The sequence below is a fragment of the Calidris pugnax genome, unplaced genomic scaffold, assembly GCF_001431845.1.
Source record: "Calidris pugnax isolate Ruff unplaced genomic scaffold, ASM143184v1 scaffold4, whole genome shotgun sequence".
NCBI lineage: Eukaryota > Metazoa > Chordata > Aves > Charadriiformes > Scolopacidae > Calidris > Calidris pugnax.
The window spans coordinates 9,296,688-9,322,528 of record NW_015090781.1 but is presented as its reverse complement, the minus strand read 5'-3'; the positions used below and the strand labels follow the sequence as shown (position 1 = coordinate 9,322,528).

Below are 25,841 nucleotides of genomic sequence, written 5' to 3'. Positions count from 1 at the left end.
AATGGTGCACAGCTGACTGTATAATGAAATGCTATATATAAATATGAAAATTCCAATAAAGGAATGATATTAACCTTTAAAGTTAGGCAAGCACTTTACACATATACTACTATGCTTTCAAACGTTTTTTACATAAATGTGCAATCATGCATTACTTCATTTCTCAAGAGACTTACAGTGTACTACAAGAGGAAATAGGATTCCAAGTCATCTTTTTAAGATATGTCAGCTTTCTACTGTGCAATTATAATAATATATAAAAAAGATATTTTCCTAAGAAAAGATATAAAAGTGCATTTTAACTAATTGACTGATCCAATATACACAAATGTATGTAATGACACACAACAGACTGGCACATAAATGCATTTTGTGTGTCGAGGGAGGAAGAGTATGTCTGTAGATACATCAGTGATTGCACGGTTCTGGATTAAAGGTAACAATTTTTAAAACATCTGGCTGAATGAAGAGTACAAAGGGTACTAACTGCTTTTACCTTATGAAGGACAAATACTTTGCTAAAATACCTCAACTCGAAGTTGTGTGGTCTATAATCTCATCTGTATGAGCTCTGCTAGGGACCTCAGGGCAACTTGTCAGCAAAAAGAAAAGTTCGACGCACTATTAGTAAGAAATCACTTGGATGCAAATTTTATCTGCAGTGTGGTGCCTTTCAATCAGAAGTTCATGAAACAAAACCTTTGAGCCACTACAAAATTGGCAGGCAACCTATCAAGCTTTTCAGTAAAATGATCTATGAACAGATTCTTCTCTATCCATTCTCAACAGAAGATTGAACGGATACTTTGGATATGAAACATGTAGAGACAACAAATAATATTCTCTTCAATTTTCTTATTTAGTAAATCCAGGCGATACATCTTTTTTTTGTATAAAGACGGAAAACAGAGTCAGATTGAAACTTCACGGATGGGATCTTGGGTGAATTCTGGGTATAAAATGCAAGAGGCCTAACAAATCTTTTGGGAGGAAATGACAGCTCTCAGTTTTTCATCCAGTGAACTAACAAGCGAAATTTTACTGAGAAAGGCACTGGTAGAAAGATTTGTGAGTCTTCAGAGGAAAAAGAAGGATGAGAGATTAAAACCTAGGGTACATATCTGATCTTTTTATGTAGTATAAGACTCATGTAAAAAATGCTTTGCTGCTCCTAAACTTCGCAATACTTAGGAACTCCTTTAAGTTATTTGACAAACAAATATATCTTGGCCTTTGTCTACTCCTGCATTAATTTCCACACTTGCCTGCAAATCTTGTCCTGCTCTGTAAGTGGGAATTTGAGAATGTCCCCAGTTCCTTATGGTTTGCTTCTCAAGAAAGAGAGTGCCATAAGAATAATGCTTTGGAAATCATCTCATAATATTCTGAATTATTCCTTTCAGAGAGGAAACTCTCAGATGAGCAATATTTCACAATCTTACTTCAGCTTTTCTTAAAAACCTTTTTTTAAGTATTGAGGATCCATAGGAGGGATGGGCAGGGGAAGGTATCAAGGGATGCCAGGCAGGAGGTTGCTCATGTTCTCCTGCTCAAAGTTTCATTCATCTTTTTGTAACTCCATAAATATTCATGAAGTTCATGTAAATAACATCTCCCACAGTGCTGCTGCTGCTACATAGGTAGAGTGTGTAAGGAATTTATTTTTATTTATTTATTTTCTTAGGGAGGTGGTCCACTTCTCTATTACAGGGAAAGAAGAGAGCCGTGAAGAAATACAAGGGGAACCTAACAGTGAGGGAGAGGCTGAGTCACCAGCAAGGCCAAAACCCTGGTGTGATGGGAGTGATTTGGTGCTGTACAGCATATATGGCTTAGTTTCAAGAAGGAAGAGATTGCCACCCTTACCCATAGCAGAAGCCTGATTTGGATGCTGCTTCACACAATTAATTTAACACCAATCTTTTTTTAAACCCAAAAAAAAAAAAAAAAAAAAAAAGGGAATGATACCTATCTATCATTGTCTATACCTTGTCTATCAAAACTTAAAAAAACTATTTGCTCACCTCAACAGCCTGATAAAATTCATTACTAAAATATTACAATAACTGGATAGTAAATTTCTCCTCCTCATCTAAGACAAAACAGACTGGAGTGAACAATAAATGGAGAAATAGCTATTAACAGCATGCTTTTTCATATTTCTTTGTGTTCTTGTTATATTTCATTTCTTACCGTAACTTGTGTCCATATTGAAGGTAACATCTACAGAGTCAAACAGTCCTGTCTTTCAAGAATGATAAAAGAGAGCAAAACCTCATCTGCCTAAACAGGTGCGCTTTAAAGGCAGGTAGCTCAGAATTTTTTTTCAACAATAGATTTCCTTCTACTTGAATGCTATTCATATAATTTATTTGTAACACTTTGTTCCACAACCTTACAAAAAAAAATGATACCTATAAAAACAAGTCCTCTGATCTAGATTAAAGGAAAATATTACGTGGAGCATTATTGAAAAATTGCGTTTCACATGAACTGCTACTGATGTGCAATAGCAGACTGAAAATAAAGGAGAATTGCTTAAACATTTACAATTCTTAAAGCTACCACACACTAAATACTGTTTCACACCTCATTTAAAGCAGGAAGAAATACATACTCATGTAATTTTGAAATTAAACAAATTCAACTCTGAATGACAGACAACTAATTTTCTCTATTTATAGTAACAGAAAACTGAGAATCTGAACTGAAGCATGGACCTCCAAGAGTTTTTATCCCATTGCCAAGTATTTCTTTCTATTTTGCTCTTCCAAAGAAGCTGATTTAAATTACGCTCTTACCTATCAGTCAGCTATATGAGCTTTCATACAGTCTCAGAAATGCTATTGATGACATTAGGAAAATAAAACTTGGAAAACTTCAATAACTTTGTATATGGGAACATGTTCTTTACAGTATGATGCCTACAAACTACATTTAAAATTTCAAACATCTAGGAGAGTAACCACAGAAAATAGACTAAAACCCCTAGATCTGCAAACTCATATGTTCATATTTGTTCTTAAAGATGTCACTATGTCACCTTATTAACATGAGAAATGAAAGAATTGCCAGATTCTATCACAATACTGCTGGACAGAACTATTAACAACTTAAGTATTGAGATGAATTCAAACAAAATATAAGTTGAATAGTGTAGTTTAAAGTAACTTTCATCTGTAATTTGCAAGTAATAACAAATATATGAGTATTTGCCCTTAGAGGGAGAATATGCCAAATAATATTCATCTGAATAAAAAAATATCTAAATGAAATAACTATGATAATATATATTTTTCTTTGTAGCACCAGTTCAAAGCTAAACCTGGACATTAGAATGCTATAATTTCAGTGAAGGAAAATTGTAAGTGCTAGTTACCTGGCACTTTTAAAGCATATATAAATTCACTGTAGATCTACAGTAAAAAAAAAGAAAAAAAGTTACTTGAACATTCATAGTGCCAGTATACTAATAAAATTTAACTAATTAGAAAAAGACTTGGCTTCTTTTTTAAAAAAAAAAATATATCTAGATTACAGTACCATTAACCAATTGCTGTTTCCAAAAACTATGAAGATTAGGAGCTTCAAGAGGAAAAAATCAGTCTAAAAATTATGCATTTTATTTATGTGACCAAAATATGACAACTATCAGTGTACATTATATTAATCATGCTATATACATGTAGCAGTATACATAACCTAAATTTAATGTCATCCAAGATTAATCATTTGTTAAACAGGTAATAACAAATATTTGGGCCAAATTTTTCAACACAAGCATATCAATTTAGACAATAAAAGAATAAGGTGACTTTATGCTTGAGTATTTATTGAAGAGCTTCAATTGTGCTATGGTTTTAATGACAGAACTACTGATACTAATAGAGATTGCATTTTGCTTAGAAGAAAAAATACAAACAAAAAAGAGAGAATTAAAAAAAGAAGAAAGTATAATAAGCTCTTTGCAGAGAGGGTTGTCTCCTACTATATATTCCAGTGACTGTTGATAACAACACAATCAAGTCACAGCATCAAATAGCTTCCTAGAAAGTCTGAGATGCTACACTATGATGCTCTGTATTGACTCAATTTACCAATGTTTTTGCACTATTATTTTGAGAATATTGAGAGCATTGGGATGCATTAAACACAGTATAACCCGGCAGACAAGAGGTGATTATTCCTCTGTATTTTGTGTTGGTTCAGCCTCACCTTGAGTAATGTGTGCAGTTCTGGGCCCCACAATTAAAAGAGAACATTAACGTATTTGAATGAGTCCAGAGGAGGGGAACAAAGCTGGTGAAAGGGCTGGAAGGAATGCCCTGTGGGGAGTGGCTAAGGACTTTGGGGGTGTCTAGTTTCGAGAAAAGGAGGCTGAGGGGACACCTCATTGCTCTCTACAGTTTCCAGATGAGGAGAAGTGCAGAGAGTGGTGCTGATCTGGGAGCCAGTGATCTGGGAGCACGTGGGAATGGCTCAAGCTGTGCCAGGAGAAGTTCAAACTTCATATTAGGAAGCATTTATTTACAGAGAGAGTGGTCAAACTCTGGAACAGGCTTCCTAGAAAGCCGATAGCCCAAACCATCATCAGAGAGGTATTTGGACAATGCCCTTAAGGACACGCTTTAACTTTTGGTTAGCCCCGAAGTGGGAGTTAGACTAGGTGATGATTGTAGGTCTCTTCAACTGAAATAACCTACTCTATTCTATTCTAAATATTCTACCATAAAGAAAATTTGGCTTTCTGCAATCTAGTGCTACAATTTCTTTAATTTTTAACAGGAGGAAGGAAAAAAGTTTTCCTCGGCATAAAAACTCCAGGGTAAAGGAAAAAGTCTCTAGAGGAATATTAAAATTGTGTATACAGGAGAAAGTGGAGGTGTGATTGTTCATCAGAGCTCTCAATTTATTCTGAAAGATAAACTATCACAATAATGTTAAAGTTATTGATACCTCTCTCCGTCGAGAAGCCCAACAGGTTTGTTTGATTTTCCAAACGACAGCGGCTACCAGCAGTAAGGATAAGAAACAACTGCAATTACAAAAAAAAAATAAAAAACAATTGTAACATAATGGTCTGAAAAAGTTTATGTTTTTAGGCTATCAAAGGTAATGAAAATACATTTAAGTGTGGAAAAAACCCCACAAAAATAGAGGAAAACCAAATGCTACCAGGACAACAAATAACAGCCAAATCCAAATTCAAAGTTACAAGAGCACACACACCTCTGATGCTGTGGTTGTCTCCATAAAATGCTATTACTGTCTCCATTAGCATGGGATAACCTCCATTACAACTGTCCACAAACCCACAACAGTCTCAACAAATACGCACTGCATGTTCCACATGGATGAACTATAGCCAAAAAATGATACCAATTTATACTTCACTCTATCTGTGAATTCTGAATAACTTCCTGGTGTGCAGGAATTATAACTATATGCAGGGAATATAATTACTTTGAGGAACCAAGTTTACACTTGACAATAGGTCTGTTTTATTAAATTGAGTACTTCTATAGAGAATGACCCAGGGAAAAGATCCCAAGTATATTACCACATTGCAGTCCCAAAGACACAACAGAAGAAGAAAAAAAAATCAACATTATTGAACTTCTACAGTTCACAATCATAGCATATGCCTTCTCTCTTGCTCCAATAATTTTGTATTTGTAACATTTAGTCCATAAAGGATTTTGGTAGAAAGATCACTGAACTCTTAGCGTCTTTTAGAGAATTTCTGGGTACTGATAAAAGGCTTCTAAAGTTGACGCCTAAGGTAAGCAGACAGAAACTATTTTAATTTTTTCAACAGTTTTTGATAAAAATATCTGTATTTTCTAGATGTGTGAAGAACTTTCAATCACGTTAGTACATCTGCTGTGCAGTGTTTGCCATTCATACAGGCCTATAACTACTGAATTATACTAGTTATCCATAACTTTTTTTTTGCCAAAAAGTTTAAAAATGTATTCTTTAATTTATATGGGAAATACCAAGAATACCCTGAAGTAGTATACTTCAGAGGAGTGTTGTGCATAAATGCAAAATATAATCATTATCTATGCAGTAACACCAACATTTCCCTGTGTCATGCTGTAAACAGAACTGAAATTATGACTTAGAAGATACATCTACAGAAGTAGCAGCTCATAGCATTCAATATTTATCCATATCATGGAGACTATTAGAAACCTGTTATGCCAACTGTAGCTTAAGGTCACTATTAAGGTATTGGAATTAAAGCCCCCGGTCATTCCTTGGTCTACAAGCAACAGGATAAGCTGCACCACTGAAAGTACAAAAACTACCATTGCTCAGAGCACGTTCAAAAGCCAGTCTCCGTAACACAATCTTTCCTTGATGGTCAAAGTAACACAAATCAATATGGCTTTCTATCAGCCAATCAATATGGCTATCTATCTTACTCACTTAAAACTATTTTCACTATGAGCTTTCAAAATTCTTTTTTATCAATTTCCTCTTTGAAAACCCTTGAGAAAGCGTGCCAGAGTAAGGGCAAGTTTGAAAGAGAAAAGTGCAAAATAAATAAATTGGTTTGGGCATAGAATGCTCAATTAAAATTAACAGCTTGTTTTTTTACTTAAGAGACTTAATTTTGTCTGTTTAACTCCAAGAAGGCTGATTGTTCTGAACCTGAAAGCAAAAAATGGTTAAAGCATCATTTCTAGATGTGAAGTCTGACTTTCCTCTTAAAAGCCAATGTCAATCACCAGCATTTTTAGCAGTTTTTTAATGTCCTTTGGAACTTAGGGATTTTTATGGAAAGGAAAATATATTCTCCCTCTCTCCTTGTAGGAGCATTTCAAATACTGTGCTGAGCTTTTATTGGTTCTTGGCACAGATCCTTTTAAAAAACAAAAGTTCTTGGAATTTTGATTGGTTCTGATCAATAGATCAGCACAGTTCCGCATATCTAAGAACGATTCTGCCAACAGAAAACTGTTGCAAGAGTCAACGATCTGCAATAAAAGGATGTGAGAGGGCAAGTGCTGGTTCAAGAACCTTGGGGAATTCAGAAGAGAAATCTCAGCCTTACACTTTAATGAATCTCACAGCGTAAATCATCTTTCTACATGGGTCTTCACTGAAAGGAACTAACGCAGTAAGAACATTTTAATTGATACACCGTTTTATTAACAGCATTTCTAACTAGAAGAGTTCTCTAACAGTTTTTTACAACATAATATCTAAGTAGCACAAAGAACGTTATGACAGAAACTGATCATCAGAGAACATTCACCATTTTGTTTCATGCATCGCTCCCGTTGACGCATTGATTTCACTTTTTAAATTTTATCTTTGGCTGTCTCCCTTTCTCCAGTCTCCTTTGAGAGCAAGTAGAAGTTTACTGTGAATTTATATTTTGTGTCTAGGGAAAAGCAGAAACCCACACACACACACATATACTGACCACCAGAATAAATCCACTTTTGCAGGAACACCTTTTCATCTTCTTAAACCAATAGCTGCTTACAAATACTATTTCCCAGAACACCATTTAGTTAATACGCAAAGTCAAAATCAGAAACAACTGTTTCAAATACACACCCAAAAATAATATAAATAATTGGAAATTACAGCACTGATAATGTGAAATGTTTACTGTTTACTTAATTTCTTTGCAAGTAAAGATGAAATATTTGACTTTGTTCACTGTTTTTTTTTAATATAAATAATCAGAAGGAAAAAAAAATTAAAATTCATGTTAACAAAGAGATGACAGACATGCAAAATAGCTTTTGTCAAACCAACCTGGTTCCAGGCTGTGGTGAGATAATAGCCTTGGTTTATTTAGAGCAATAAAAATTAAAGCTGACTGCAAAGGATCTCACAATATTGAGTGACTTGGCAATAAAGTAGGAGAAAGAAATTCAGTGCCAATGAACTGAAGGCAATGTGCACAAGAAAAAAAAAAAGTCTCTAGCTACAAATACGCAATGATAGGTTCTAAATTAGCAATTACCACTCACGAAAATGGTCTTGAAGACATTGCACATAGTTCTTTGAACATATCAACTGAATGTTTAGTGGCAGTCAAAACAGCAAATAGGGTGTTAGGAGAGATTAGAAAAGGAATAAAGACCAAAAGAGAAAGCACTGGGATGCCAGTGCATAAATCTGTGGTATGTCTGTACCTCGAAGCACCCATCACCTGATGTCAAAAACACAAAGTTGAACTAAAAACATCTGGAGCACAGTCCAGTTGGCAAGGGGAACAGAATGGTAGTAGAAATAAGCTCTTTTTGATTTTGAAACAGTAGGGAGTTGAAAGGAGACATGATAAAGACATTAACATCATTGGCAAAGAGTATAACAGCAGGACATGCATAGATGGATGCTCTCCAAACCCCCAGTATATAACTTAGCTCCTTCTTGAGACAGAGATATAAGAGGAGAAAGCACAATCACAAATAGTGTGGCAAAACAGAGATCAGTGCAGCATAAAATAAATGAATTAAAAATTGGCCAGCTGACAGCTCAAAAATAAATTGTCAGACGGCAACCAACATCAGAAACAAAAATTTCTAGACAGGTTTGCAAGGTTCACAAAGTATCACAGAATCACAGAACGATATGGGGCTGGAAGGGACCTCTGGAGATCATCTAGCTCAGATCCAGTGTCTTGATGAGACTGATACATAATAGCTGAGAGGACTATGCATGACACAAAGACTGAAAAAAAAATGGTTTAAGGTAATGAGGACAAAGAAATCCTACAATGTGTCAATTAGTCAATGGCATCTCTTTCAGCAAATTTTTTAATTTTTATTTTTTTAAACACAATTACTGCTGCATTGTATTTACAAAGACAAGGAATCCAGGCCTCATTTACAGAGCAAAGGATATGTATTCCTCTTGGAACGAAGCAATGACCAAAATAATTTAGAGATCAGTATGAACAATCAACTCAGTATGAATTTCTCCTGGGACGATAAAACAAAAAAGGTTAAAACAACATGAAATACCCAGGTGCACAGTAGTAAGCCACACTTGGGAGATTCATTTATCCCTCTACAAAGTATTGCCAAAAGAGATGCTATCACACGTGTTCTTAAAATTCTGTTATTTGCATTTTTGTAAAGGATGTTGGAAACATGGAGAGAATGGAGAGAAGAACCATGAAAAATATTCAAATGTTGAAGCAAATCTTTTACTGGCAGTGATTGAACAACCTCAATCATTTAGCTTTTCAAAAAGATCAAGTGGTGACTTGCCTACACTGTGCACGAGTTTCCATAGGGAGAAAATACCAAGGCTCTCATACATCTAGGACAGAAAGGCACGGTAGGAAACAATGGCTGGAAGCAGACACATGTGAATTAAACTCACACGTTTTTATGATTTATTTTCTGTATCATAATGTGTTACATATACTGAAAAAAGATTATTTGACTATGCTGCAATGACCAGATAATCCAAGATACAGAAAATGGATGGATAGAAAACAGGAAGTTCAAAAAATAAATGTGCTTACACAGACTCCTCCGCATGGTTGTAGATTCGGACCACCATTTCTGACTCTCTAGTTGAGACTCTGAATGACATCTGAATAAATAGACAGATGCCTTTGCTATGCAGATGGCTCACGAAATGCAGACCCAGCGTACAGATACAGTGAATGACTTACTGCACTTATAAATGTAAATATTCCAAATAAGACGATTATCATGCTAAAACACATTTAAAAGCACAGCAGCCCAGGCATTATCAGGATTTTGTAGTCTCTAGAACAAAGAAACGATCTGATCTGCCAGAAGACAATGACACAGCTTTGCACAGTTGCCCCTTCAAACCATGTGGAACAAAATTGGAGGAAACACTACAAAAGAATGCTTGAATTGCAACTCATTCAACTCATCACCACTAGCACGTATTACAGGCTGACTGAAAGTTATAGCCTTAGTATTAAGTAGGAGACAATAAACAATTAGAGACCAGATGAACTGAAGAGGAAGCCCTGAACACAAGCAGTTCATGCCCAATGCAGCAGAAGGCGGTGGCCAAGGAAGAGCTGCAAGAGCACAACATAAGAGGGTCTAGGAGTAAGGTCTAGGCTGGAGATCTTCCCAGAAGGGCTCCAGATAGAATGAAAAGAGAAGTACTTATTTAACAGAATGCAGAAAAGGAAAATTGGAAGGAATAATTGCTGCCCACATAACTATTTTTTGCTATGTTCAGAATAAATTTTTAACTTACAGAGATCATATTTAGACATATTTAGTGCAGACCACAGATCTGGCTGAGGAGCGAGAGAGCAGTGGTTTTAACTGTTTAACTTTAAACTGTTTTCTCTGTGTGTGATTAGGAGGCAGACTGAAAACTAAGATTAAACACTAGCACAAACCATAAAGGGAATGAGTAGATCAGTTGCTGCTTGGTATCCGCAAATTACAATGAAACCCGTAGATCATCTCTAAACAATTTCAAATTAAAGGGGAAAAATCTGTGAAATGTAATGATCAGAGTGGCTGGACTAGATGAATTAATGACACATTTGTATGAATGCATTATAGACACACCACAGAATTCCTTATTTTTTTCCATTACATATTAATACCTATAAGTGAGTTATATATTGTATCAAAAGAGCACTGTGCTAAAATGAAATAATTTACTTATTTTTGCAGTGATGTATAAAAGCAGCAAATTCATGAATTAAATATAAATATTGTAAGGAACAATATTGTAAATGGAAGGTAAACAGAACAAAACAAAATGTTCCATCCTTTGTTATTTCTTTTCTCATTCTCTTGTTACTTAACATGCAAAGAGAAATGAAAATGTCCGAAAATGTATGTAAACATTCCTGCATGAATAATTGTTGTTTCTATGATTTTACTTAAGCCACCGATTTGCATAAGTCTGTATAAATTTCCATATTGGATGAAAGCAAACACTTTTTTAAATTTTACCTTAACTCTAGGACACTTAATTCTATTAAAATTAAAAATTGTGTGAGATTCTACTTCGAGCATCAGTCATATTTACCCATCCTACAAAGGGACAAAGTACAGCAGCCCCAGACAGCCGAGCATGGCGAAGAGTCCCCGAGTCACCCCTGGTTAAGCCCACCACGGGAGGACCACATCTGTGCCAGCACAGCTTGCCAAGAGCATTCTAACAACTCACAAGAAAACTGAAGGTCTGTTAGCTTCACACTGACATTGTTACACTGTCACCACACTCAAACACGTGTGATAGACACGTCCCTAGTTCCTAGGGGTGTGCCTGCACTGTCACCACTGCTGTCCTTTGGCCCAAGCTGTGGAGCAATATTGGAGCTCATGATGAAGAAGCTGAACTCCCTGGAAGATGTGCAATGTACATTCCGGACACTAATGGGCTTTCAGTCCATAGAACTGAACTAGAGCTGGTCCAAAGCAAAAAAATAACAAGGTGGATATAGTGTGGATGTCAGATCCTCAGCACCACATTACTCCACAAATTATCTCCTATTTGTCTGCAGTACTTGCTAATAGAGACATAAGCACCCAAAAATTACCTTCATGAAGTTATTTAGGTGCCTAGCAGTCTCACCAACTGCCCACAAGTATACACTCACACATATTTTCAAAGCTCCTCCCAAGTCTTTTTTTTTGAAAATATAAGTTGGGCCATCAATTAAGCAACTATTTCTTAATTGAACCTTGCTGTGCTGCATGAGACCATAGTTAAACACCCATCTAGATCCACAAACCTCTTGCCTGTTGATATCTGTTTGCCAAGAGAATAAAAAAGGTACACTTCACTAAACAGAAGTTTAACAGTGACCCTACCCTGTACTAATGTTGCTCCTTCATACTACAGACAAGAACAAAAAATAATATTCTGTATTCAGTAATATTCACTAAAAAAATTACAAAAATATTTTTAATGTAGCTACATGCAAAGAAAACAAGCCTCAGCTATGTTAATGTTTTTAAATTAATATTGCAAAGTTTCCTAAGAGATCACGAATAGTGTTTTTCTAAGAACTGTTTTTCTGACATATTATTTACTATCTTTTTATTGGCAAATAGAGCACATTTTAATTGATATGTTATAAAGCAAGCACAATTCTAAAATAAAAATAATTGAACAATTATTTTTCTAAAACTATTATTTCGAATAGTAATTATTGTCACAGCAATTGATTTCTCTCATTGTACTTGACAGGAACATTGTGTTTATGATTATGATGTGCTAGGTTCAGCCATCCTTACTTGTGTTAACTAATATACACATGACAAGCAGCTCCAAAGATTTCAACAGGATTAACTGAAGTAAGAAGCACTGCAAACATAGTATTAGAAGCCTGATACATATAAGAGCAGTATAAAGATTTGATGTTTTTAACGATTAATTAAATTGCTCTGAATCACACAGTTTTACAAACACTGCTGTAAGTAGGAATATTCCAATCATTAGCAGTTCTGAATGATTCTGGGAAGGAAGTGTTAACGCTTCCAAATAAAAATGCGTAAAGACTTAGAGGAACATAGTCTTGGCTTGCAATGGAGTGGGCAATGCAGGTTCCAGTCCCCGGGAATGCCGTGTGGGGTCACAGATATGAGTCTTGGCTGATGCTGCAGAGCCAAGACCCATCAGCGAGCAGTGCTGGTTTCCTGCTCTGAGAGCACTCAGGCTGCCACAGCACTGCCTGCTAAGCCAGTGTGACCTGAATCACCATCCAGGTGATTCAGGAATGTCCTTTTTTTCTTGCTGGTCATGAGAAATACTACCAGTACCAGCAGCTCCATGTCCCAGCAGGACTTTTTTCCTCTTTCACCAGACTAGATCTATGTCCCATTCCGAATCATATCTTTCCTGCCCCTGTTGTTTTAATAAAGCAATATCTCCTGAGCTCCAACTTTTCCCCCACAGTTTCTCCATGAAAAAGGAACCCAAGGGAAATGTAATTCAACTGTGAACCTTCTAATCTTAAAGCCATACAAAGAGTTCAAGCCCTCAGTTCCCTCTTTCTGATCCGGAAAGGGAAAGAATTGTCTGAATATAAAGTAAATTAGCTATGATGGTACTTAAAACTTCAAGTATTACCAAAAATCATTTAAATGCAAATTTGTATTTATTTATTTGTGTCTCAAATGGGATTCACACCAGTTAAGCAACACCTTTCAAGTTCATTTGAAACTAATTACATGGATAATTCTTCTTTGCCAGAGGACAGTGATTAAAATGCTATTTTTGGATGCAGTCCTCAAAACCTATATATTCCCATAAATAAATCTTGCATGAAGTGTCTCATGAAAGTCACATAATTGCCCCTAAAATTCACTTCTCACACATCCACAATTACCAACCTTATGAAAAACAGAGTAACAGAAACATATATGGCCTTCTACTAATCTGGTCTTCCCAGGCAGAACACTGTTTGATAGGAATGCAAGGTAAAGGGTATCCACATTAGATTTGTTTTACTGTGTTTTACATGATCTATTAACAGGAACAGCATCTGCACAGAGATGCAGTTCTTAAAATTACTGACCAAGGTTTTAAATGAAGATTTGCAAACATTACAAGGGCATAATGGAAATACCTTAGCTCATGGATTGAGCAATACTTTCATATACGGCGTCAACTGAAAGCATTTTTCTTTAATATATGCAAAACTTCTTAAAGATGGCAATAGAAAATCTATATACCCTTTTTTGAAGTGCACACAGCAAAGTAATTGTCATGAATAGCTCTGCAGGTATAGAAAACATGAATACATAGTTATTCTAAGGTGAGAAAAGGCTGACAGTGTATACAATAGGGATCAGCGTTTAGAATAAACTCAAATGTTAAATGGTATACACTTTTCTATTTATTTATTTAACATATTAAAAAAAAAAAGAAAGAAAGAAAAAGAAGGAAACCCATAAGAATAGGTTTCAATGATTTCAGATTCCTGCATTTCAACACAGTTTTCTTCAATGCCAGCCTAACACATATCAAGTATCGTCAGTGCAGACTCAGGCTATAACCCAAGGAAACATCAAACCCTTGTGAAGATTTCTGCCCGGTATCAGAGCAGTCCTTTTAACTGAGGAGAACGGGACATCACATCTGAAGAATTTCCTACTCCTTGTGTAGGAAAATACTACAATTCTTCTTTTCATAACGTCTGTCTTAGAATCACACACAAACTGAATATTTCTACTTGGAAACAGCTGTAACTGGTACTTACCTCACTTAGAATAAAGCAAAAGGAAGAAAGAGACAGAGTCATAGACAGAGTATTTGGGCTGCTGAGTGAAAATTCAGTTCAGAAAGTATATGTAAACATATTCTCTTTCCCTGGTAAATGAGACACTGACCATTGATGATCCTGACGTTTATAAATTATTTTCAGAGACAATGGGCTAGGGGGGAACTCTATACTCCCACATAATAAATTCCTGGTTTTATCTATGTTAGAATCAGAGATTAGATGTTTTTATGAAACAAAGAGAAAATTTTCAGATCAGAGCAACAGATCTTTCTACAGAATTTCATCTCCCACAGAGCAGACGGATATAAAGGTGAAAATTTATTTCTGTCTTGGAGGACCATTATTGACTATGGCAGGAAGATTGTAAAGGAATTCCTCAGAAAGGATCTTATTCCCTGGTCTTATTGAGAAAATGACCTGCAAAACACAGGGATATTGTAACTCATTTTAAAGAAAAGAGCCCTACTAAAATCTCAGACATAGCTTAGCTTTAAAGATATCACATAACTGCATCACTACACTGGGCCCTGCAGGAGGCACACTTAGACATGGGTAAAAATTCTTAGCAATTGTTTTTTGTTTGTTTGGTTTTTTTAATGGCAGATAGTGCTTAGATCTCAGAACTTGACATAACATTTTTGAATTGATAGTACTCAGGTGGCCGTGGAATTCTCATCAGTATCTGATCCAAGCATCATTTCTTTTAGTATATGACCTGTGTTAGAGAACGATACATCTAAGTATTCAAAGCAAAGCCCCTTTAAGAAATCACTTCCTCTACAGCTATATGTTCAGTCTTCTGAAATCTCAAATCAAACAATTTATTCCAACTCCACAAAGGTTGCACTAGCTTTTAGGGGCTTCCTGAACAAGTCTAACCTGTGATCATGAGATGATACTGTCCATCTGCTACAGCTAGATTCTGTAGCATAGTGTGGACCCTTTTTTTGGAATTCTTACTAACCTTCAGGCCACCTCTAGCTGCCCAGCCAAACAACCACCCAAAAACAAGTAAGGACATGTGTGATCCAAGCTCACTGTTACTTCCATAAAGTGAGCCTGAATTATCTCAATGACACTATCTTCCAAAATATCCAAGAAGTTTGTACCACAGCCACCTGGACCACTTCTGTATCTACACTGATATCACTCCACTCAAAAAAAAAAACTAAGGATACCTGTATGAAATATATAAAAATACATATTTTCTATATATAAAAATAGAATAAAATATGTATGTATTATGGGAGAAGAGTGTAGTTGTAGAATGTGATTGTTTTACTGCTTAGATAAATAGAATATATAAATAACAAAAAAAAAATAAAGTGAAATTCCATGAGCTGCCTGTACTCACGTACCTCTACCCAGAACACCTACACTGAGTGGGGCAGCAGAGTGTAGGTATCCATGGACTGATTCACCCAAACACCGAGGCTTAGTAGCACAAAGCACGGCTGTGTATACAACAAATTATAAACAAAGAACCCCTGTGCCGTGGAGCTTTCTCACTGGTTTCCACGGGACCACTGGATGCTGCTGTGGCACAAAACATTTGGACTGCTCTATAGAAGTTAAGAGAATTACATGAAAGAGGAATGAGCCTTAAAAAACCAGTATACTGCCAAAAGTATGCCGTAAGGTTCCAGAGGGACACATTTAAAATTGCTATTAGAAGTGTAACCAAAATAATTTTGATGAGGAAGAAGAGCAAAATTAAGAAAAATAATGAACTAAAACTTCAATAATGGTGTTAATAAAGCTTCGTGATTTAAGCTGTGAATGCATAACTTAAAACAGGGACACTGGAGTATCAATGGGATCAGCTGCATTCCATATAAATTATATTTTAAAGCAAGCAGCATCAAAGAAATATCAATATAAAACATATTAGTTTATTAATAAGAACAGCTACCACATCTGTGTAAAATCGTTTATTAATATATATTGAATGTAGAAGACTAACTTAATCCTTCATCTCCTGAGGCATAAACTCCAACTCCTATAATAGTTTCAAATCATCTCTGACAACTGCCTCTACAAAGCCTGGGTTTATTGGTCTTTGCTGTGCAATGAAACATCAAAATACTTTTGATGGTAAAGAAGAATGAAATGTGTTTGAGCAGGGAATTTGTTATTTGCAGGAAAATTATTATTAAAAAAAGATCCTATTTTTTTCATTATGTACATGTGCAAAAATGTTATAGAGAATGTAGGGTTTTTTTAAATAACTTTGTTAAATAAAATAATTACTAAAATGTAACTATATAATGTATAAATCAACACACACATATTTTATATTTGTATTTTCCTACATACATAATTCAGGTATATATACATAAAGCTGTCTTTTCATATTAAATATACCACAAGCCATACCAGAAGCTACTATAGCAATGTATGAATGAATGATCAATTATGTGAAGAGCCTTTATATACAACTAAAAAGGGAAAATGGATATAGCATACATCAGGATGCCATCCGGAAGACCAACATTCACATTTCATTCTGCCAATACATTATCAAACAAAAATGAACCATTTAAAAGGACTCTGAAATATATTATGCAATAAAGCTCTAGATGTGAACTTTAACTCTCGGCAGTTCTACCTTTCACCTCTTTCAAGCAGCAAATAAAGAAGATTTACAATCAAAGGGACTTAATCTAACATAAACTGAAATTAATCTCCATAGAATAAATAGAACATCACACCCATAAAGTGCGATTATGTTTCTTTTACTCATGGAAAAGAGTTTCATATTTCATATAATTTTACGGTTTTGCCCTTCATGGGTGAAATACTCTGTATTTCTCTAAACAAGTGATGTTGTATATAAACCCCGCAGATTTAAAAAGAAAAAAGAAAATAATGTCATTTAAATTTGCAGAAAAATTATGAAATACAGAACTTAATATTTTCTGCAGTAACTTTCAAGAGGAATTAGAAATTGAATATATTGGTTCTATTTCAAAATAGCTGTGCTTTTACCTCACCTTTCCTTCAATGATTTTGCTGATTTATGCTAATTTAAGATTTAAAATTAAGGTTGAGGGAAGAAGACTTACTCATTCTAGTCATAGACAGTTAGTGAATTTGGGAAAGAAGGTCTGCCAACCAATGCCACATTTCAGCAGCCATCAAAACCAAAAGACTCACATTACTTTTTTTTTTTTTTTTTTTTATGCTTTCCCCTAATTCTGTTATTTCACAGCACTGTTTTGCTAGTGCAGGTGTTATCCTTTTATAATAAATCAGAGAAATATAAAAAACATTTAAAGAGTCACCAAGCCATTTCAGCATTGTTTAGCATATTAGAAGCAAATAATCAAGAAATTTAATAGATTGCTAAGGAACTTTTCCCTTAATTATATAACATTGCCAATACCATTTCCAAAGAGCTGAATATATTTGAACTGGTAGGTGTAAAAAAGTCACAACTCTCCTTATTAAAAGCTCTACTAATATGAATTTTACATGAAGACAGAGTGATGATTTTTAGATTTCCAGGCCAAAGAAGCATTATTAATGTTCTATAATTTTACTGTTTAAAGAATACAAAACCCCTGATATCTCGTAACCTGATATTCAGAATTTCGACTAAAAAGACATGTAAGGCAGAAATGCAGTTTTGAAACTGTAGAGTGTTTTCCTAAAATATAACAAAAATTATTGAAAACATACAAAAACAACCAGAACAGAATTGGGCCACATATACAGATTAAATATAGATTTAAAGAGACAAATAGATATCATAATTACTTTTTAATGTGTAATTTTTAGTGTGGCTTTTGGAGTCTACAGCAGTTTCCATATTTTTCTTCTTTTTGACAAAGTGTAGCCCCCCCAACCATTGAACTCCAATAAATAAATTCAAAAAACAAAAAAAAAAAAATCACATAAAATGCTTCATTTGGTACCAGAAAATTTTACTGGAATATTTTTATTAATACTCCATTTAAAAGCTCATTAGGTGAACTCCTTTGAATTCAGTTGTCTCTTCTCAAACGTAATAATTAGAGTAAATATTTTAGTATCTATGAAATGCGCAGCGTAACACTCAGTCTAGCACTCTCTTTTCTCTCTTTCTGTGATTTATTACAACTGAACACAAGGACCCTGAATATTTCTCTACTGCTGTAAACAGATTGCTCATTTCTTCGATGTCACTCACTTCACAGCGTGCCATGCTGACTGCATCTGCAGAGACAGACTGGCAGAGCGCTTGAGAAAGCTGCTTGTCACTTGCTATAATGGACAATGGCATCATTGCCTAAAGGAAAACCCTAACATTTTTTATTTCTTTTTTATTATTATTATTTTTCTTCATCAGCTTTTGCCCCACTTCACTAATATTCTTACATCTGGAAATGAACTTCTGAAGTTAACTTTGCAACTGGCACATATACCTTGTCACAAGAAGACAGAATTGCTTCTCTTTTGAATTAAAATGACAAAAGCAAAATTTCAAGTCCATTTATCATAGATGAAAACCTGTTCTACTTCTTTTGTTTACAGTACGGTGGACTGGAATTTCATAAAAAAGTGACCAGGATTAAGCACTCTAGAAGACAAATAGCTGTGAGCACCAGCATTGTTTTAGTCTAAGAAAAAAATTGACTAATTGGATTTAAGAAAATACAATATAAAATTTAGGGAATCAAAACACAAACACAATATGAATTATCTATGATGCCTCTTAGGAAACAAAATACAATGCAGCTGTAGAAAGATGCATCACCAAAAGGCAAATATTACAGAACTGTCTCAGACAAAGGGAACCTGCAAAGTACTGAGACTTCACAAAAAGGCATACTTTTATCAGGAGTCTTGGGAAGTTTATTTCAGGTGCCACCTTCTGAGACCTCTACGGTGAACACTACTATATAAATGGCAGCTTTGATTCCAACAAGATTTTATAAAAGCAGAAGTAGTGACAAAATGTTTTTTGGAGTGCTAGGCTACAGCACCATACAAAATGAAGAGTGCAATTTAAGAATTTCTTCTTTTTTTCCCCCCTCTAAGAAAGACTAGGAAAAAAAAGAAAATAAGTCTTTCAAATCCCATTACTGTCACCCAAACCTTCACCCTACAACTCCAACTTTACTTAAGGAAGTCCAGAACTTATTTCTAGTTCTTATGAACTGAGCAGATATTGGGATTAACACTTCACCAGATACAAGGAACAGCTCTCACTTACTGTTTCTGATACACACAGGAAGTGAGAAATGCAAAATTTTAAATGCACCTACATGAAAAGCCCATGTCTGCTGTATATCCAGCCAGTACCTAGGCCACCTTCAGATATCAAGCTGAGGAACTATTTTGTACTTTGAGGGACAGCGTATTTTGAAATCAAAATACAGCAAGCACTAGTGCACTCACATGCACTTCCAAATGACTCAAAGGATGAGCACAGAAAGAAGAAAAACAAGAAGAAAATAATGGAAAACAGTTATGTTCACCAAGGAAATAAATGACTCATCTGTTGTTTTGAAGAGTAACTGATCCAGTGGTACTGGGGAACCTCCTTTGCCTGCAGGCCAATAACAAGTGGCTGCCTTCTCAGAAAATATGAATGTGTCAAATAAATCCACAGTGATGACAAAGTTTCTGGGTGATTCAGAGAGTGGAAGACACAGAACTACATTCAAAACAATTCAAAACAAACATTTTAAACAAAAAAACAAACCACCCAACTCAGATTGTCCACTGCAGTATACACATGATCGTTCCAGTGGAAGTCAGACAACTATTTACTTCTAAGTGAGGTAAAAACCATTTAATGCATCACTAAGTAAAAATCAATTTTATTCTAGCCCCAAATGTAAAATCCATTTTGCTAAGATAACTTGACTTTCTTGTTACCAGAAAATATTCTGATTTAGATTTGTAAGACTTCTGTGTTTTCTGAGAACCCAGCCATGGTGGATGTGATCTGATCCTGACACACTCCATTTTGTCTGTCTTACAGAGATCAATAGCTGATCTCATGAAGCTAAGCATGGCAAAATCTAGCATTAATTTATCATCCTTAATTTTAACAAAAACAAAACATGAAACCAGGCAGACACCAAAGGATGTTGGTAAATAGAAGGAATTCACCCATTGCAAATTTACACCCAGAATGGCAGATGCAGGTCCTGAAGCTCTCAGGAGCTCTGATACAACCTGCGAAACCCAACTGAAGTGACGTCAGAGATTTTGGCACACAGTCATATATGTGGGGGTGATAAATCCGGTTCTTCAGTAACTGCTGCATTTCCTATTGCAGCTCATGCTACTAGTCCTCATCCTAACGCAATGCCCATCCCTTTCTCCTGCAATAAACACTGGGTATATTTTGAATATTGTTTTCTCTCACTTATAATGCTCACAGAAAGATTTGTCAGAATGAATATACCCCTGATCCTAAATGACCACAATTTTTCATAGACATTCCTGAAGCATACACAAAAAAAAAAATCATTTTCCAACTTTCAAAGTGTCCATATTACTCAATATTGCTCTGATTAGTACAAAATGGAAATTCTGTAATTCATAATAGTAAGGAAACATGTTATAAAGTCCCCTGTTGGGAGCTCCACCCCAAGAACCAGAGAAAATGGATGGAATTGTTTTGAGAGCATAAAGATGTACGCTCAGAGAAGGTGCCTGATTCGTTAGTGGGTGGTATAATATATTTGAAACAGGCTTTAAAAAATTGTTATGACAGCAGCAGTTGCCTAACATTACCTATCACAAAAATACTAATAGCTAACCTTTGTCACCTGAACCAATTTCATGTTTGCCTGGTTTTTGATTATGAGACAATACCGTGTTTTTTACCAGAACTCCTACTTCAGATTCCTGAAACAAATAGTTTTCTGAGAAATGCGTGAGCACTGTTATAAATTCTTAACTATAATTTTATTTAAAAGCAAGTTTTGCAATCTTGGCTCTCAATTCTGGATTTACTTAAATCATATGCAATGAAAGTAACAAATATTGAACATCGTCCATTTTTATGCATGATAAAATATGATCTAAAGAAAAAATAAATAATGTTTTCAGAACACAAAGACACTTCACATACCATTATGAAATGTCTGAAATGTTCTGGCCACCTACTCAGCCAAAACAATATATTAATGTAAGACTTTAAAACACTAAAAACTTTTTTCTCGCGTACAGTTTAGAAAAAAAAAAAAAAGCCAGGCTTTAGCTTATTCACTGTTTTACTGGTGAGGGTAATACAGGAATAGTCTTTCTTTAACTGTGGAAACTGTATTTCTCCAGTATAAGAAGAAAGATCATTCACATTTGCTGCCTGTGAAATTTTCTAATGAGATCTGTACTGCTTCAAAGCAGGTGCAAAAAAAAAAAATTCACACACTTCTCAATTTGTGTGATGGCTAAAAATCTTCAAGGCATTGACTAAAGCAGCACAGATGCCACAGTTCCTATAAGACTGTCAGGAATCTATTACTACTCTTATATATCTGATTGCATTTCTACTCTTAAAGAAAAGGTCACTGAAACAGTAGATACAATGAAACCTTCCATTCTAAAAAGAATGAAATTAAACAGTTTTTTTTTTCCACTATGTATAACATGGTCTGGAGCACTACAGTTTCTGTAATATTCTGCTTATTTTTTCAAAACCACTTTTATTTCTGCAACTTTTCTATTCTAGAACATTCAATAACAGTGTCTTGGTAGATCAAGCATTAATTGCAGATCTAATCATAGCTTTTGCACTTTACTGTGTAAAGTTTTAAATAAATTCCTTACAGAATTATACTTTTAAACTAAGTTGATACATCAGGAAAATTCTAAAAATGCTTGTTTGATGTTTCTGATTTAAGCAGTAAAATGTGCATTTCATCTTTTACTCTGGAATACTCACCCTATAAAGGAACCGTTTTAAACTATACTTTGGAATGGTTGTTTAAAAACCTGTTAGTGTCAAATAAAGCTATTTGCTGGTTGGGTTAGGCAGCCAGTGTGAACAGGGTTATGCCACCTTCTCAGAAATACAAAACATATAACACTAGATGGGAGAAATCCAAATACATGTTTATCAAAGCGGATTGAAACATGTTTTGTTATCAAGCACATTCAAATTGTCTTTAAACACAACTATTTTCTCTGTCAATAAACCTAGCAAATATAACTTGGGTTATTACTGTTACCTACATAATTTGCCACAGTTTTAATATACTACATTCTCATCCAGCAAAAAATAAGCAACCACCACAAACCAAACCAACCAACCAACCAAACCAACCCTTATTAAAATAATTTTGTTAGGCTACAAGCTGTTGAAACTAACTTTTCAGATAAAGGTTTGAAGGCTACCAACCACTTTGGAGAGGACATAGTGATCCAATGCTGGTTTTGGTTATGCCTACTACTGTCCACTAGTGTGAAAAAAAGAAGTAAATATTATTATTACATTTTCCTATTAGAAATATTCTGCAGCTTGTTTAGACTAGTGATCCTGTAGAAACAACATTCAGTTTAATAACTGCTGAAAGTTTCCGTGGTGTCTAGACTGGAAAGTTTTCATTTTGTCAGTCTGGTTTTCTTTAAAGCACACACTAAGTATCTTTCCTACATTTATTTAAAAATCATTGCAACTGCTAGTCCAGTGGCAAATAAGCTGATGGTTTCTTCTTTGGATCATTTACGTGGAGTGCTCTGATGTCAGGGAGGATGCTACTACGCTTGCAGCAGTTAGGAGTTGGGAGTGTTGCTGTGACATTATGCATGACTGGCTTGCTTCTGCCATGTGAAAATAAATGGGACTTCTAACATCTATGAAAACCCACACCTCTGGGCATAAATTGGAAAAAAACCAAACCAACAGAAGGTACTGGTTTGTGTTTTGGAAAGAGCCAGTTAGACAAGCAGGGGACCTGTGTTAATTAACTTGGGAACACAATGCAACTAAGTAACTTTTTTCATCCATTTCATTCAGAACCAACTCAAGGTTCTCCCCTCCTTTCCCTTCCCTTTTCCTCTCAGGTTCTGCTTTGCAAAGTGTGAATCTACTGTGTGCTATTCTTGCTGTTTCTGTTTTTCTCTTATCAACACAATACGAGAGCTCCAACATTCTGCCTGTGTCTACAGGCACCTTAATACCAATATTCAGTTGTAGAAGAGTACCATACAATCTTACATCAAGATTTGAAAATGTATTTTGATAAACATTCCATTTGTAATCATAACCATCAACCTTAGCTTGAACTGTACATGCCTTTGGAGGATACCTTGTCATTAATTTTTTGTACCTTGCTTGGATTACTGCAATGCGTTACTCCCAGCATTTCCTGATTCCTTCATGCTTTTCTGCACCTAGGTCCCTGACGCGGATTATTACCATTGTGCTGCAGATACCTGCAAACCCCTCTTGATCTGGGCGCCAGCTGAAAGCCTGGGTTCTACACTGAGACTGGGGTGAGTCAAAGGCAGTGGTAGGACAGCTGCCAGCGACCCTACAGCCTCTCTCTCTCAGGGGGTTCTTTCAGCAGGATCATGGTAAATTTGCATTTACCCAGAATAAACTGTATCAAATAATCCATCACACCAGGAGAGGTAATGCACTAGATCTATACAGATGGCTTCACCATCAAAGAGCCTGTAGTTCACCATTTCTAAGCCAGCATTAGGGCACAGCAGAAACAAACTGCTTTTAGTCTCCCCTCTGCAATTTGTGACAGGGTCCCTCTGTTTTATCATACTGGGACAGACTGTGCTTTCTTCTACAGGAGTTTGTCTTCTTAAGGTTTGCATAAGCATCATAATTTTTTAGATGGCTTCCCAGAAAAAACATCCCAAAAACCCAACTGCTACTGGACTGACCTTTAGGCAACCAGCATTTTATCGCTTTGTGATGAAAGAGGAGAAATGGGATGCTTAACACCTACTACAAAACCACTCTCCATTAGCCAATGTATTGGGTACAGAAGTCTGCTCATTTCTGCCCGCTTTTAGGTGACAGCAATTAACTGAAGTTGGTCTGGTCGCAGCATTGAAGGGTCTGATTCTTCAGGTACAGTTCCTCAGAGCACGGTGATTAAAGCGAACAGAAAAGCTGTACTGTGAACTTGTGAAATAAATGCATGGCAGTTCCCAAAATACAGAAAGCCTGATGAACACTGCTGTCTGTCACCATTCACATCTTGCATACAATTCATGGTTATTGGGGAATATCTTCGCAGCAAGATTTCAAAGCACCGTAACTAATCTGTGTATATTCAAGTTTGTGACATTTTATCAGACAGGTGAACTTTTAAGAAGTCTTTCCGTGGAGTTTAGTTCAGATCCTAGAATAGTTGTCTATTTGCAGTTGAAGCCAACTCCTGCATTGCTGCCATAACCAAACCTCACACATCACCTACTGCTTTTCACAATTAATCTTTAACACATGAAAGCATGAGTAGTGATTTGGAGTGCTTTATGAAAAATAACAAGCTATTGAACGGAACCATCATTTTGAATAATACTTTAAAAGAGTTTACAAAAAAAGCACACACATAAATTACTGGTTTAAGTCAGTATAGCTGTTTTCTCTTAGTCATTGTAATATACAGTACACATTCAGCCAATCTTTATGAAGTAAGTGTGAAGACTGTACCACTGAATATGAAATACATGAAAGATGCCAGCAGCTGCCTGTAGTTACAGGGCAACAGCCTGGATCCTCCACTGGTGCAAATTAGAGAATACAGTTTAAAGGCTTCCTTGCAGTCATTTCTTAAGATTAAGACGGTGGTTAAGGTATGGGTTTTACATAAAAGAATCAGCATGATTTCAGTAAGAAAACAGAAAAAGCAATTTACCTGAAGAAGGTGACAAAGAACTGCACCAGATCCATGATAGTATTGTGCTGTGAGAAGGCAATCTGCAAATAAAATAGAAGTAAATTACAACATTTTCAGAGTCAACAGCTCTTTTTAGGCTAGGGCTTTATGGCTCCACGGATGATTAGTTTCAAGTGTAATTTCAGTCTACTGTGCACACACCTGCATTTACCATAAAGTGAGATGAGCAACTAACTCCCATATCTTTGCCTGTGTCAAAATACAAACAATGGAATATAGTCCTTCTATTGAAGTAAAGTTAATACAAATACCCACGAAAAACTTGCTTGATGCAAACAATGAAAACAACATGCAAAATATTAAGAAATCATATTGATATAAGTTGTCTTCATAATAGTCAACTGTTTTAACTATCACCATTTTCCATTTTAACAAGAAGGCTGAAATGAGGTGTCAGAAAGAATAAGAAATATCTTTTGCTTAAAATTTATACATTTAAAATATTTTAATTGCATAATATTAAAATTAATGCATGTGTTAATTTTTTAAAAAAGATAAATCTGGTGCATAATAAAACAAACTGTTTGAAAGCAAATTACTTTAAAGACAAAGTAAAAAATATTCTTTTTTACAGCCTCAACAGAACATGCATTAGTTCAACTCCTTACTGTAATTTTTCACAAAGATTTAATAATTATCTCTAAGACAGCATATACACACAGACGCACATTCACACTTGCATGCAATAGAGCCTATAATTATTATTATAATTACTTTTTGCTAATGTTAAGAGCAGTACTTAATATTTAAATTAT

The 25,841-nt window shown here is 35.3% G+C and overlaps 1 protein-coding gene across 3 annotated transcripts in view; it reads right to left on the bottom strand.

Annotated features, from left to right (window-relative positions):
- ATRNL1 (attractin like 1) overlaps positions 1-25,841 on the bottom strand; it is a 488,877-nt gene that overhangs the window by 211,490 nt on the left and 251,546 nt on the right. For all 3 annotated transcript variants that reach the window (XM_014959493.1, XM_014959476.1, XM_014959485.1), the window contains exons 25-26: positions 25,045-25,106; positions 4,957-5,035 (exon numbers count right to left, since the gene is read on the bottom strand). In XM_014959493.1, the coding sequence (XP_014814979.1) occupies positions 4,957-5,035; positions 25,045-25,106 (141 nt within the window). The remainder of the gene's footprint in view (positions 1-4,956; positions 5,036-25,044; positions 25,107-25,841) is intronic.